Here is a 9,342-nt window from a genome sequence, read left to right on the forward strand (position 1 = left end):
AATGCCACCATGTCACCCCAGGCAGCACAGCTGGTGGGTAATGCCTTCTCCTCCTCTCAGCACACAGGGCCATGGGGCTGTAAGAACCTGGCAGAATCTCTGCCAGGGTCACCCCAGTGCCAGAATCCCCTTTATGCCAACTCCAGAAATGGAGTGGAAATGCTGCAAAACTCTGCCTTGAATGTTTCTGTGCACCACACCAAACTCTGTCCTGGCCTAAACCCCCAAATTCACCCTGAAGCCAAGCCCCCAAATGCCGGTGTGGGCAGGCTCAGCCCTGCTGTCCCGGGGAGCAGGGCAAGAGGAAAGCGGATTTCCTTCTGGCTTGGAGTTTGCTGCTGCAAGGATCTCTATAAATAGGTCCTTGCACAACAGCCTGTCCCCACAAGTCAAGACCTCCAGGAAAACAAAACTCAAGGGTTTTCACAGCCCCACAGCAGTGATAAAACACTGCAATCCTGGAATTCTGTTGGTGCCTGATAATCAGCAGCAGCATTGTGCCTCGATGGCTCTCAGCAGGGTGGGGGATCCAGCCCTGCAAAAAATCAGGGTTTGCCCAAGTGCCCTGATCTTGCTGGGAGGAGAAATGTTCTTCTGCTCTTGGTGGTGTTTCGAGGGAACTTTTAGGGAATGCCAACTGTCCTTCACTGAAATGCTGTCCCAGCTCAGAGCCCTCTCCCCTCACAGGGCTGAGTTGCAGCCTCTGGGGCTGTGTTTTTATCTGTCCACAGGGCAGGGATGGATTTCTCCCCCAAGGCAGCTGGACAGCAGGAGACAAGAAGCATCCACAGCACCTGGGCATGAGGTTATTTCTAATCTGATTCTTAACCACACCTGAGGCTGGCAGTGAAATGAAGCTCAGAGCTGTGGGCAGGGTGTGGGGGCGAGTAGAGGTGCCCAGTTCTCAGCGGTGCCTGTCCCAGTGCCATCTGCTGGTCACCTCCTGGCTGGGCTGGGCCGGGCTGGGAGCTCAGAGCATCCTGCAGCCAGCTGGGCTCCTAGGCTGCACTGCTGGGGCTGCTGGGCAGCAGAGCCACCAATAACCTCTAACAGCATCAATTGTACCTCTGGAGCTCAGATTGTACCAACACACGTGGGGATTTGTTCTCCCTGACCAGACACACACAAGTTACACATCAAGCAGGGTCTGTATTTAAATTCAAATACACTGAAATGATGCAATGAAGCCATGCAGGAAAAAGCTACATGAAGGAGCTGGTGGCTTCTCTCAGCTCTGAAGGTTTCTCTTCTGTGTGTGCACACAGGTGCAGGGACACGTGAAAAATAAATCTGTGGCATTGGAGTGACTGAGGAATGGGATATGTGCCAGAGAGCAAGAGAGAGGGAGGAGGAGAGAGGGAGGAGGCAAGGGCTGCAGAGTGGGAGGAGGAAAGGGGAGAACAGCTGGGCAGTACTGGCCAGAGCTCCACCAGAACCAGGAGGAAACAGAAATCCTCAAATAGCCATTCTAATTGGATAAGATAGAAAAGAGATAAAATATGTCCAAAACTGAAAGAAACACACTGGGAGGGAAAAGAGCCTTTATGTGGGAAACTCCTCCTGACAAAGACCTATGCAACCACCATGTCTCACTGTCCCCAAGTCACCCTGCTGTCCCCAGGGTCAGCCATATGGGTTTGTGGGTAAGTGGGGGAGCTCAACACTTCCAGCCTGGAAATGGAACAGAAGCCAGGAAAAAGGAGAAGCATCCAAGGTCACCAGCGTTATGGCAAACACCCTCCTGCCCTCAGGTCTCCTCAGGAAGGGGACAAAGCTCCCCCAGCATCAGCTGCCCTTGGCTCTCTGGGGCTGCAGCAGAGCAGGCAGCACAAGGAGGGAGCACAGGAATTGTCCAAGGAGCTCCTGAGCCTGCCAGGGCTGTGGAACAACCAGCGCTGACAAAAGCCTTGGTGAGGGTGCAGGGAGAGCTGAGGAAGACCCTTCAGAGCAGAAGGCCCACCAGGATGGCACTGGGGAGGAGGAGGAAGAGTGAAAGGCCCAGGCAGGTACTGGGGGCTCCTCCTTTGGGCTGATCCACACTTGTCCGGTCTGAGTTTGTTCCCGGTTTTGTTGTGTCCAGGGCAGATATGGAAGGAAAAGAAGACAAGATGAAATTAGAGTAGAAGATCCTCTTTAGTGAGGGAGCTAAGAAGCTCTCCATTGCCTGCCTCAACCTCTGGAGATGGGTCTAACTTGGGCTCAGAGGAAAGAATGATCCTGGTTCAACAGGATCAGGTCTTTGTGCTTTGGCTTTGTGGTTGTGGCAGTTTTCAGTTGTGTCTTTGCCCTTGTGGCACATGCTGGTGTTGTAGCAGCAGATATTGGCTTAGCCAGAGTTGTGGTGGATTTTGGCTTAGCCAGAGTTGTGGTAGGTTTTGGTGTTGAGGGTTTTGGCCTGGCTGGGGTTGTTGTTGGGAGAGTGATGGCAGGTTTTGGTTTGGCTCTTGTGATGGGTGAGAGTTTTGGGGGTTTGGGCTTGGCTGTGTTTGGCAGTGTGGCTGTGGGGGGTGGCTTGGCTGTGATTGTGGTTGGAAGTGAGCTTTTGGATGGTGGCTTGGCTGTGGTTATGGTGGCCTCTGATGCTGTGGGCTCTGGTTTGGCTGTGGCTGTGAGTTTTGGCAGGGCTGTTAGGGTGGGTGAAGAAGATGCAGAAATGAAAAGTGCCAGGGATTAGGGCTGGCTCACCTCAATGGATCCCCTGCACTGAGCAGGACCAGCAGAAACCAATGAGGGGCTGAAACAGCAGCCAAACCCTCTTGTTGGGGCCATCCCCCACTGTGGGGTTCCCAAACTGGTGACATCTCATGTCCCTCACAACCTCCTGCCCCACAAGGGGCAAAAAAATGCTCCCTAATGGGGTACAAGGCCCTTGACCAACCCTCCTCATTTTAAGGCAGTTGGCCTCTGTTTGGAGCAGCAATTGCTCCTGATGTCTCATGGTCCAGCCCTGGAACTGCAGTTCAGGAGCTTCCTGACAGCTCTGGGAGGGTTCAGAGCTCAGACCAGCCCGGGGTCTCAGTCCCAACATCCCCCCCAGGGCCATGCATGGCTCTGCTCACTCACCACACAGGTTGTTCACACAGACTGTGCCCCTGGGACACATTTTACACGAGGGTCCTTCCCAGTAGGCCTTTTTTTCTGTTATATTACTCCTGGAAGCAGAAAATGCAAAGATAAAGGAGACATGAGGAAAGGGGAAACACCTATCCCAGAGAGGGGGCTGATTCAGCTGGGATATCCCAGCCAAGGCAAAACTTGGGATTAATGTAGAAAACAGGTCTTGGTCTCCTGCCACGGCCTGTCAGGGCTGTTTACTCACCAGCCTGACCCCAAGGCAGATAAAGCCAGGGCAGACAACTCTGGGGGATGAGCAGATCCCTGACCCCCCTCAGAACAGAGCAGGGGATGGACACTGCAGCCTGGGACTTACGGGGGATAATAGTTGCAGACAAGCAGGTGCATGTTCTCTGCTTCCATTCCCTTGATCTTTGCACAATAATGGCTCCCACAGCCAACACGAGTTGTTGTTGCCCAGATCATCTAAGGCAAAGACCAGGGTTGAAGGTGAGGCAGTCTCTCCCCTGGCCTTAAAGGCTGCTCCAATATCTTCCTCATCTCCCAGCATGTGCCCCAGATCCCCATGCCCACGTTACTTTAGCATTCAGGATCTTCCCCCTTCCCCCTGTCTGAACCACCTTCCCAAGGCCATACATCCCAGTGCCACAGCTTTCCTACCATACAGTCTACCCAGGCAGAGCATCACCACCTCTGCTTTGGTGTTGGAACCATCCATCCATCCATCCATCCATCCATCCATCCATCCATCCATCCATCCATCTCCATCCATCCATATCCATCCATCCATCCATCCATCCATCCATCCATCCATCCATCCATCCATCCATATCCATCCATCCATCCATCCATCCATCCATCCATATCCATCCATCCATCCATCCATCCACTTACCACCACCATCGCTTCTCCTCCTTGCTCCCACTCAAGCTGTGAAGAAACACTCAGATCTCATCCTTCTACCCAAGATAAGTTGGCACTGAGCTGGCACTGCTGAGCAGCCAAACAAAAGGGCTGCAGAGCTTGTCTCAAAAAAGTTCTTCTCCAAAAGGCCACTCATGACTGACACCATGCCCAGGTCTGCCTCCATCATTGTGAATCCCACCTGGTTCCCTGTCCTTTTGCAAAGATTTTGGGAGGAGCTGGGGCAGTGCTCCACCCCAACAGCCCCTCCACCCCTGGTACCTGGACATAGTTGTCACACGAATGCACGGGGACACACTCGGATGTTTTCGGGTTGAAGAATTTCCTCTCCCTGTTCCATTCTTCAATGGCCAATTTTACATCCAGGGCTGAAGGTGTAGCAAAGAAGTTTAACCTGCCTGGGCCCCCATTCTGGGCCCTGATGCATTTCTCTGCATACTTTTGAGCATCAACCTCCAGGTCGGGGTCCCAGGTCTGAAAGGAGCTCGGAGTCAGCACACAGGGAGGGACACTGGGCTCTCCAACAGGAACAAGGCACCCACCAAGGACCCCTGCGCTGTCTGGCCAAAGTTTCCCCATTCATGAAGAAAATTCAAACCCCTGCCCAGCACAACCCTCAGGAGAGGGGAGTTCCATGGTCTGTCCAGCACAAGCCTTGGTTTAACCTGCCTGGGCCTCCATTCTGGGCCTAGATGTACTTCTCTGCATCTCTTCAAACAGGAGAAGGTCAGGGCACCAGCACAACTCTCACAACCTCTCCTAATTCATCTGACACTATCATGGAGCATCCTCAACTCAGTGTGGAGAAACCATCACAGTGCTGAGGGTTCTGGCTCTGTCTCCTTTGATTCTGCAGTCACTGTTAGGTCTCCTCTCCCTGAATTTTTGGCTTTGTTTGGTTGTTAAACTCCCATTTATCAGCCCACAAAGGTTTTACTCATTCTGGGCAACTTCTGGGCCAGGCAGGGAGGTGTCCTCCAAACACAGTGACCCAAGAAGGAAAGGGCTCCAACTTTCCAGGATAAACACTTGTCCTCCTCCTCCCCATAATTTGCAAACAATGAGGACAAATCACATGTGGTGCAAGATAAAACTTCATAGCCAAGTTCTAATAAAATCAAGAGTCTGAGCAAGACAAAAAGCACCAGCTCCAGAGCTCAGTTTTGCTCCTGCTGCAGCCACATGTGATGTGGGACCTGACTTGATTTCCTCAAGCAAAACAGGGGATCCCTCACATCCAAGGCAGCCCTGCACAAGGCATGCAGAGGAGTAGGAGCATGATGGGCCCAAATAACTGACAGATTTGACGAACATGTTTGAAGTTGATGCAAATACAGAGCAGTGTGTGATGTCCCACACAGCAGGATTCCCTCTTTTCACCTCTTTGGTGTGAGGTGTGTGGCCATGGAAAACCATGGCCAAGTCTCCAGGTCATGGCACCTGCTCATGGCAGGGTCTCACCTGCCCTTCCTGCCATCACAGGGAGCTCCAGCAGGCACGCCTGTGAGTGAGAGCTGCACCACTCTCATGGAAGAGCATCTGGGGACTCACATCACGCTTAGGAACTTCCAGAAAATGATCAAAGACAACTCCAAAGGTAAAGGAAACTCTTCTCTTTAGAGGCAGCTTTGGAAACCCCTCCATTAACACCTGCTTGTAACCCTACAGGAGAATTGCTCTGCCTCCCCTAAGGAACTCCCTGACCCCTCCTTGCATTAAGATCAAGCCTTGGACCACACAAACACCCCAATATTCCTCTCTAATAAAAGCCACTTACCATCTTCATCATAGCCTGGGCAGGAGGAGAGACCTGGGAGCGATATTTATTATGCTCATCCACGATGATCTTCTTTTCTTCATCACTCAGGCACCAGCTCAGCTCCAGCACTGAGAGCACCAGGAGAACGGGAGGAAGACCTGAGCTCAGCATTGTGCAGGCAGCTTCTGCTCTCAGCAGCCCACGGCTCTGGCAGTCGGATTTAAAGCACCTCCCAAGAGCCAGGAACACCCAACAGCTTGAAGATTGGGGAGGAAATGTATTTATTAGAGTTTTGGAGCCCCATGGGACACACCCGTGTCACATATCGGCCTTGATGGAGAGGCTGCACTGGGACTGGTGCCAACACGCAGGGTCACTGTCCATGCCTGAATCCCAGTCCCTGGACTGGCATTGTTCATCCAAACCTCAGCCATCCCCTGAGACCTCCATTATGGGTCCCCTTGTTCACTTCCTGTCTTTTTCCTCAAAATCAAAGAATAGCTGAGGTTGGAAGCGCCCTCTGGAAATCATCCAGTCCAACCCCTCTGCTGCTCCAAACCTCAGCCAACCCCTGAACCCTCAGTTATGGGTCCCCTTGTTTACCTTCTGTCCTTTTCCTCAAAATCACAGAATAGTTGAGGTTGGAAGCGCCCTCTGCAAATCATCCAGTCCAACCCCTCTGCAAGATCACCTGGGACAGGTGATACAGGAACATATCCTGGTGAGTTTGAGATATCTCCAGAGTGAGAGACTCCATAACTCCCTGGGCATCTGTTCAGTGCTCTTCCACCCTCCATGGAATGATTTTTTTACTTGTCTTGAGGTGGAACTTCTTGTGTTTTGAGCTTATGGCCATTGCTCCTTGTCCTGTTGCTGGGCATCACTAAAGAGTCTGACACCATCCTTTGACACCTCCTGGATATATTTATACGGATTGATGAGATTCCCCCTCAGTCTTCTCTTCTCCTGACTAACAGGTCCAGCAGTCTTTCCTCATCAGACGGATGCTCCAGTCCCTTCATCTTTATGGCCTCCATTGGAGTCTCTCCAGTAACTCCTGTCTTTCTTGAGATCAGAAGTGAACACAGACATGGCCTCCCCAGGGCAGAGCAGAGGGTAAGGATCACCTCCCTGACCTGCTCACCACACTCTTCCCAATGCTCCCCAATAGATCCCATTGTCCCTCCTGGCCCCAGGGCACACTGCTGGCTCATGGTCAACTCATGGATCTCTGCAGAGCTGCTCTCCACTAGGTCACCCCCAGCCTGTGCTGGTACCTGGGGTTATCCCTCCCCAGGTGCAGGACCTGCACTTGCTCCTGTTGAACTTCATTAGGTTTCTCTCCATCCCACTCTGCAGCCTGTCCAGGTCCCTCTGAAGGGCAGCCCAGCCTTCAGGTGGATCAGCCACTCCCCAGTTCTGTGCCATCACCAAACCTGTTCAGGGTCCATTCCATCCCTTCACCCAGGCTGTTGATAAACAAATTAGATAAGACTGGACCCATTACTGATCCCTGGGGAATGCCACTGACTACAGACCTCCAGGGGTTCTGCTCTGCTCACAACTCTCTGAGCTCAGCCATTGAGCCAGTTCTTGATCCACCTCATTGTCCATTCATCCAACTCACACTTCCTGAGCTTATCCATGGGGATGTTACAGGACACAGTGTCAAAATCCTGCTGAAGTCAAGGAAGACACCACCCACTGCTCTCCTCTCATCAACCCATCCTGCCATGCCATCACAGAGGGCATCAGATTGGCCAAGCAGGATTTCCTCTGGGTGAGTCCATGCTGACCCTTCCAATAACCTCCTTTACTTCCAGGTGTTTGTGATGATCTTCAGAATGAGCTGTTCCATCATGTTTCTGGGGATGAAGGTGAGGCTGACTGGCTGGGAGTTCCCCAGATCCTCCTTGCCCCTTCTGAAGACAGGATTTAACACTGGCTTTTCTCCAGTTTTTGGGAACCTCTCTCATTCTCTAGGGTTTTTTAAAGATGATGAAGAGTGGGTAAACAACTTCTGCCAGCTCCCTCAGCACCTGTGGGTGCATCCCACCATGGATTTATGGGTGTTAAGTTTGTCTCTCTCTCTCAACTTTCTGTGACCAAGGGGAAGTTTTCCTTTCTCCATCCTTCATCTCTTACTTCCAACATCTGGGATTCCTGAGGGCTGCTCTCAGCAGTAAAGACTGAGGCAAAGAAGGTGTTGAGAAATCTCACCTTCTCTGTATATTCCATGCCCAGGACACCCAGTGGATTCAGCAGCAGCCCCACATTTCCCTTAATCTTACTTTTGCTGCTGATGGACTTGGAGAAACCCTTCTTGTGGTTCTTGATATCCCTTGCCAGACTCAATTTCAAGTGGACTGTGGCCTTCCTTGTTGCATCCCTACATACCCCAAAGATGTTCCTGTAGATCTCTCATGTGCCTGTCCCTTTTTCAATATCCCATAAGTGTCTTTCTTCTATTTGAGAATTGCTAGAAACTCCATGCTCTTCCATGCAGGTCTCCTGCCCCCTTTGCTTGATTTCTGGATCATGGGGATACACTGGTCTTGAGTTGGATGTTTGAATATTGACCAGCTTTCTTAGGCCCCCTTTCCTTCTAGAGCCCTATCCCATGGGGTTCCTCTAAGTAGGTCCTTGGAAAGGTTGAATTGGCCCTCTGGAAAATCAGGGTTCTGGCCCTGCTACCCACACAGGATCCTGAGTTTCACCATAAGATGGGTCACTACAGGCAAGGCTTTCCCCAACCTTCCATTCTTCAACCAGTCCCTCCTGGTTTGGCAGTACAAAACAGAAACACACCTCTCCTCCTTGGCTCCTCCACCCCTTGTATCAAAAAGTTACTTTCAATGATCTGCAGGAACTCCCTGGACTTCCAGCCTGTGTTATCTCTCCAACAAATCTCAGTATGGTTGAAGCTTCCCAGGAGAACCAGGACCTCTGACCATGAGGCCACTTCCAGCTGCCCAGAGAAAACCTCATCAGCTTCCTCCTCCTCACAGGTTCCCTGTAGTAAATAACCACCACAGTGCCACCCACAATCTGTAACAACAATCCCACAGCAATTAACAAAGCCCTGTTTTCACACAGGTCCTCTCCTACTCCTGGAATGCAGAGTCAGAAATGTGTTAGAAACAAAGGCAGGAGGATGCAATTGCTGAGAGCAGTTTGCAGCACAGAACTCCCCAGACAGAGGCAGAGCCCATCTCTGTGATGGGGGGACAGCATTTGGCAGCTGAGGAACAGCCCCTGGGCTGCCCAGCCTGATAGGAACAGGGGCAAGCTGAGGGTGATGCCTCTGCCCTGAACCATCAGGAGAGGAAGAACAGGGTACAGAGCTGACATGGCCCCAAACAGGAGGGCTGGGAGTCTCAGGGCTGGCTGGAATAACCAAACCATCTGACAGCGTATGTGCAATGCAGCTTTCCTTCTGCTCACTCAAGGAACAGCCCATGGCCCACCCCAGGGAGCAGCATGGGGACAGGGACAGGAGCCACATCCATTATGACCCCAAACACCCCATTATCCTTTCCTATGTCTGGTAGTGTCACCTGCTCATCCTTGGGAACCCAGCAGGG

At 51.9% G+C, this 9,342-nt stretch overlaps 1 protein-coding gene across 1 annotated transcript; it reads right to left on the reverse strand.

Moving 5' to 3' along the window:
* Positions 1–1,079: 1,079 nt before the first annotated feature.
* On the reverse strand, positions 1,080–5,999 carry LOC132083359 (peptidase inhibitor 16-like). The gene is made up of 5 exons (XM_059488018.1): positions 5,777–5,999; positions 4,261–4,473; positions 3,431–3,540; positions 3,064–3,152; positions 1,080–2,049 (listed from the first exon to the last, which is right to left on the reverse strand). The coding sequence occupies exons 1-5, from the start codon at positions 5,927–5,929 to the stop codon at positions 1,943–1,945; spliced, it is 672 nt and encodes a 223-aa protein (XP_059344001.1). The 5' UTR covers positions 5,930–5,999; the 3' UTR covers positions 1,080–1,942.
* Positions 6,000–9,342: the final 3,343 nt, after the last annotated feature.

This window comes from Ammospiza nelsoni, chromosome 23, assembly GCF_027579445.1.
Source record: "Ammospiza nelsoni isolate bAmmNel1 chromosome 23, bAmmNel1.pri, whole genome shotgun sequence".
NCBI lineage: Eukaryota > Metazoa > Chordata > Aves > Passeriformes > Passerellidae > Ammospiza > Ammospiza nelsoni.

Bases quoted from the DNA above. Each gene is read 5' to 3' on its own strand.
- LOC132083359 (XM_059488018.1), bottom strand. From the start codon at position 5,929: ATGCTGAGCTCAGGTCTTCCTCCCGTTCTCCTGGTGCTCTCAGTGCTG. The intron at 4,474-5,776 runs GTAAGTGGCTTT...AGCTCCTTTCAG, and splicing joins CCCAGGCTATGATGAAGATG to ACCTGGGACCCCGACCTGGA. The intron at 3,541-4,260 runs GTACCAGGGGTG...TCTTTGCCTTAG, and splicing joins CGTGTGACAACTATGTCCAG to ATGATCTGGGCAACAACAAC.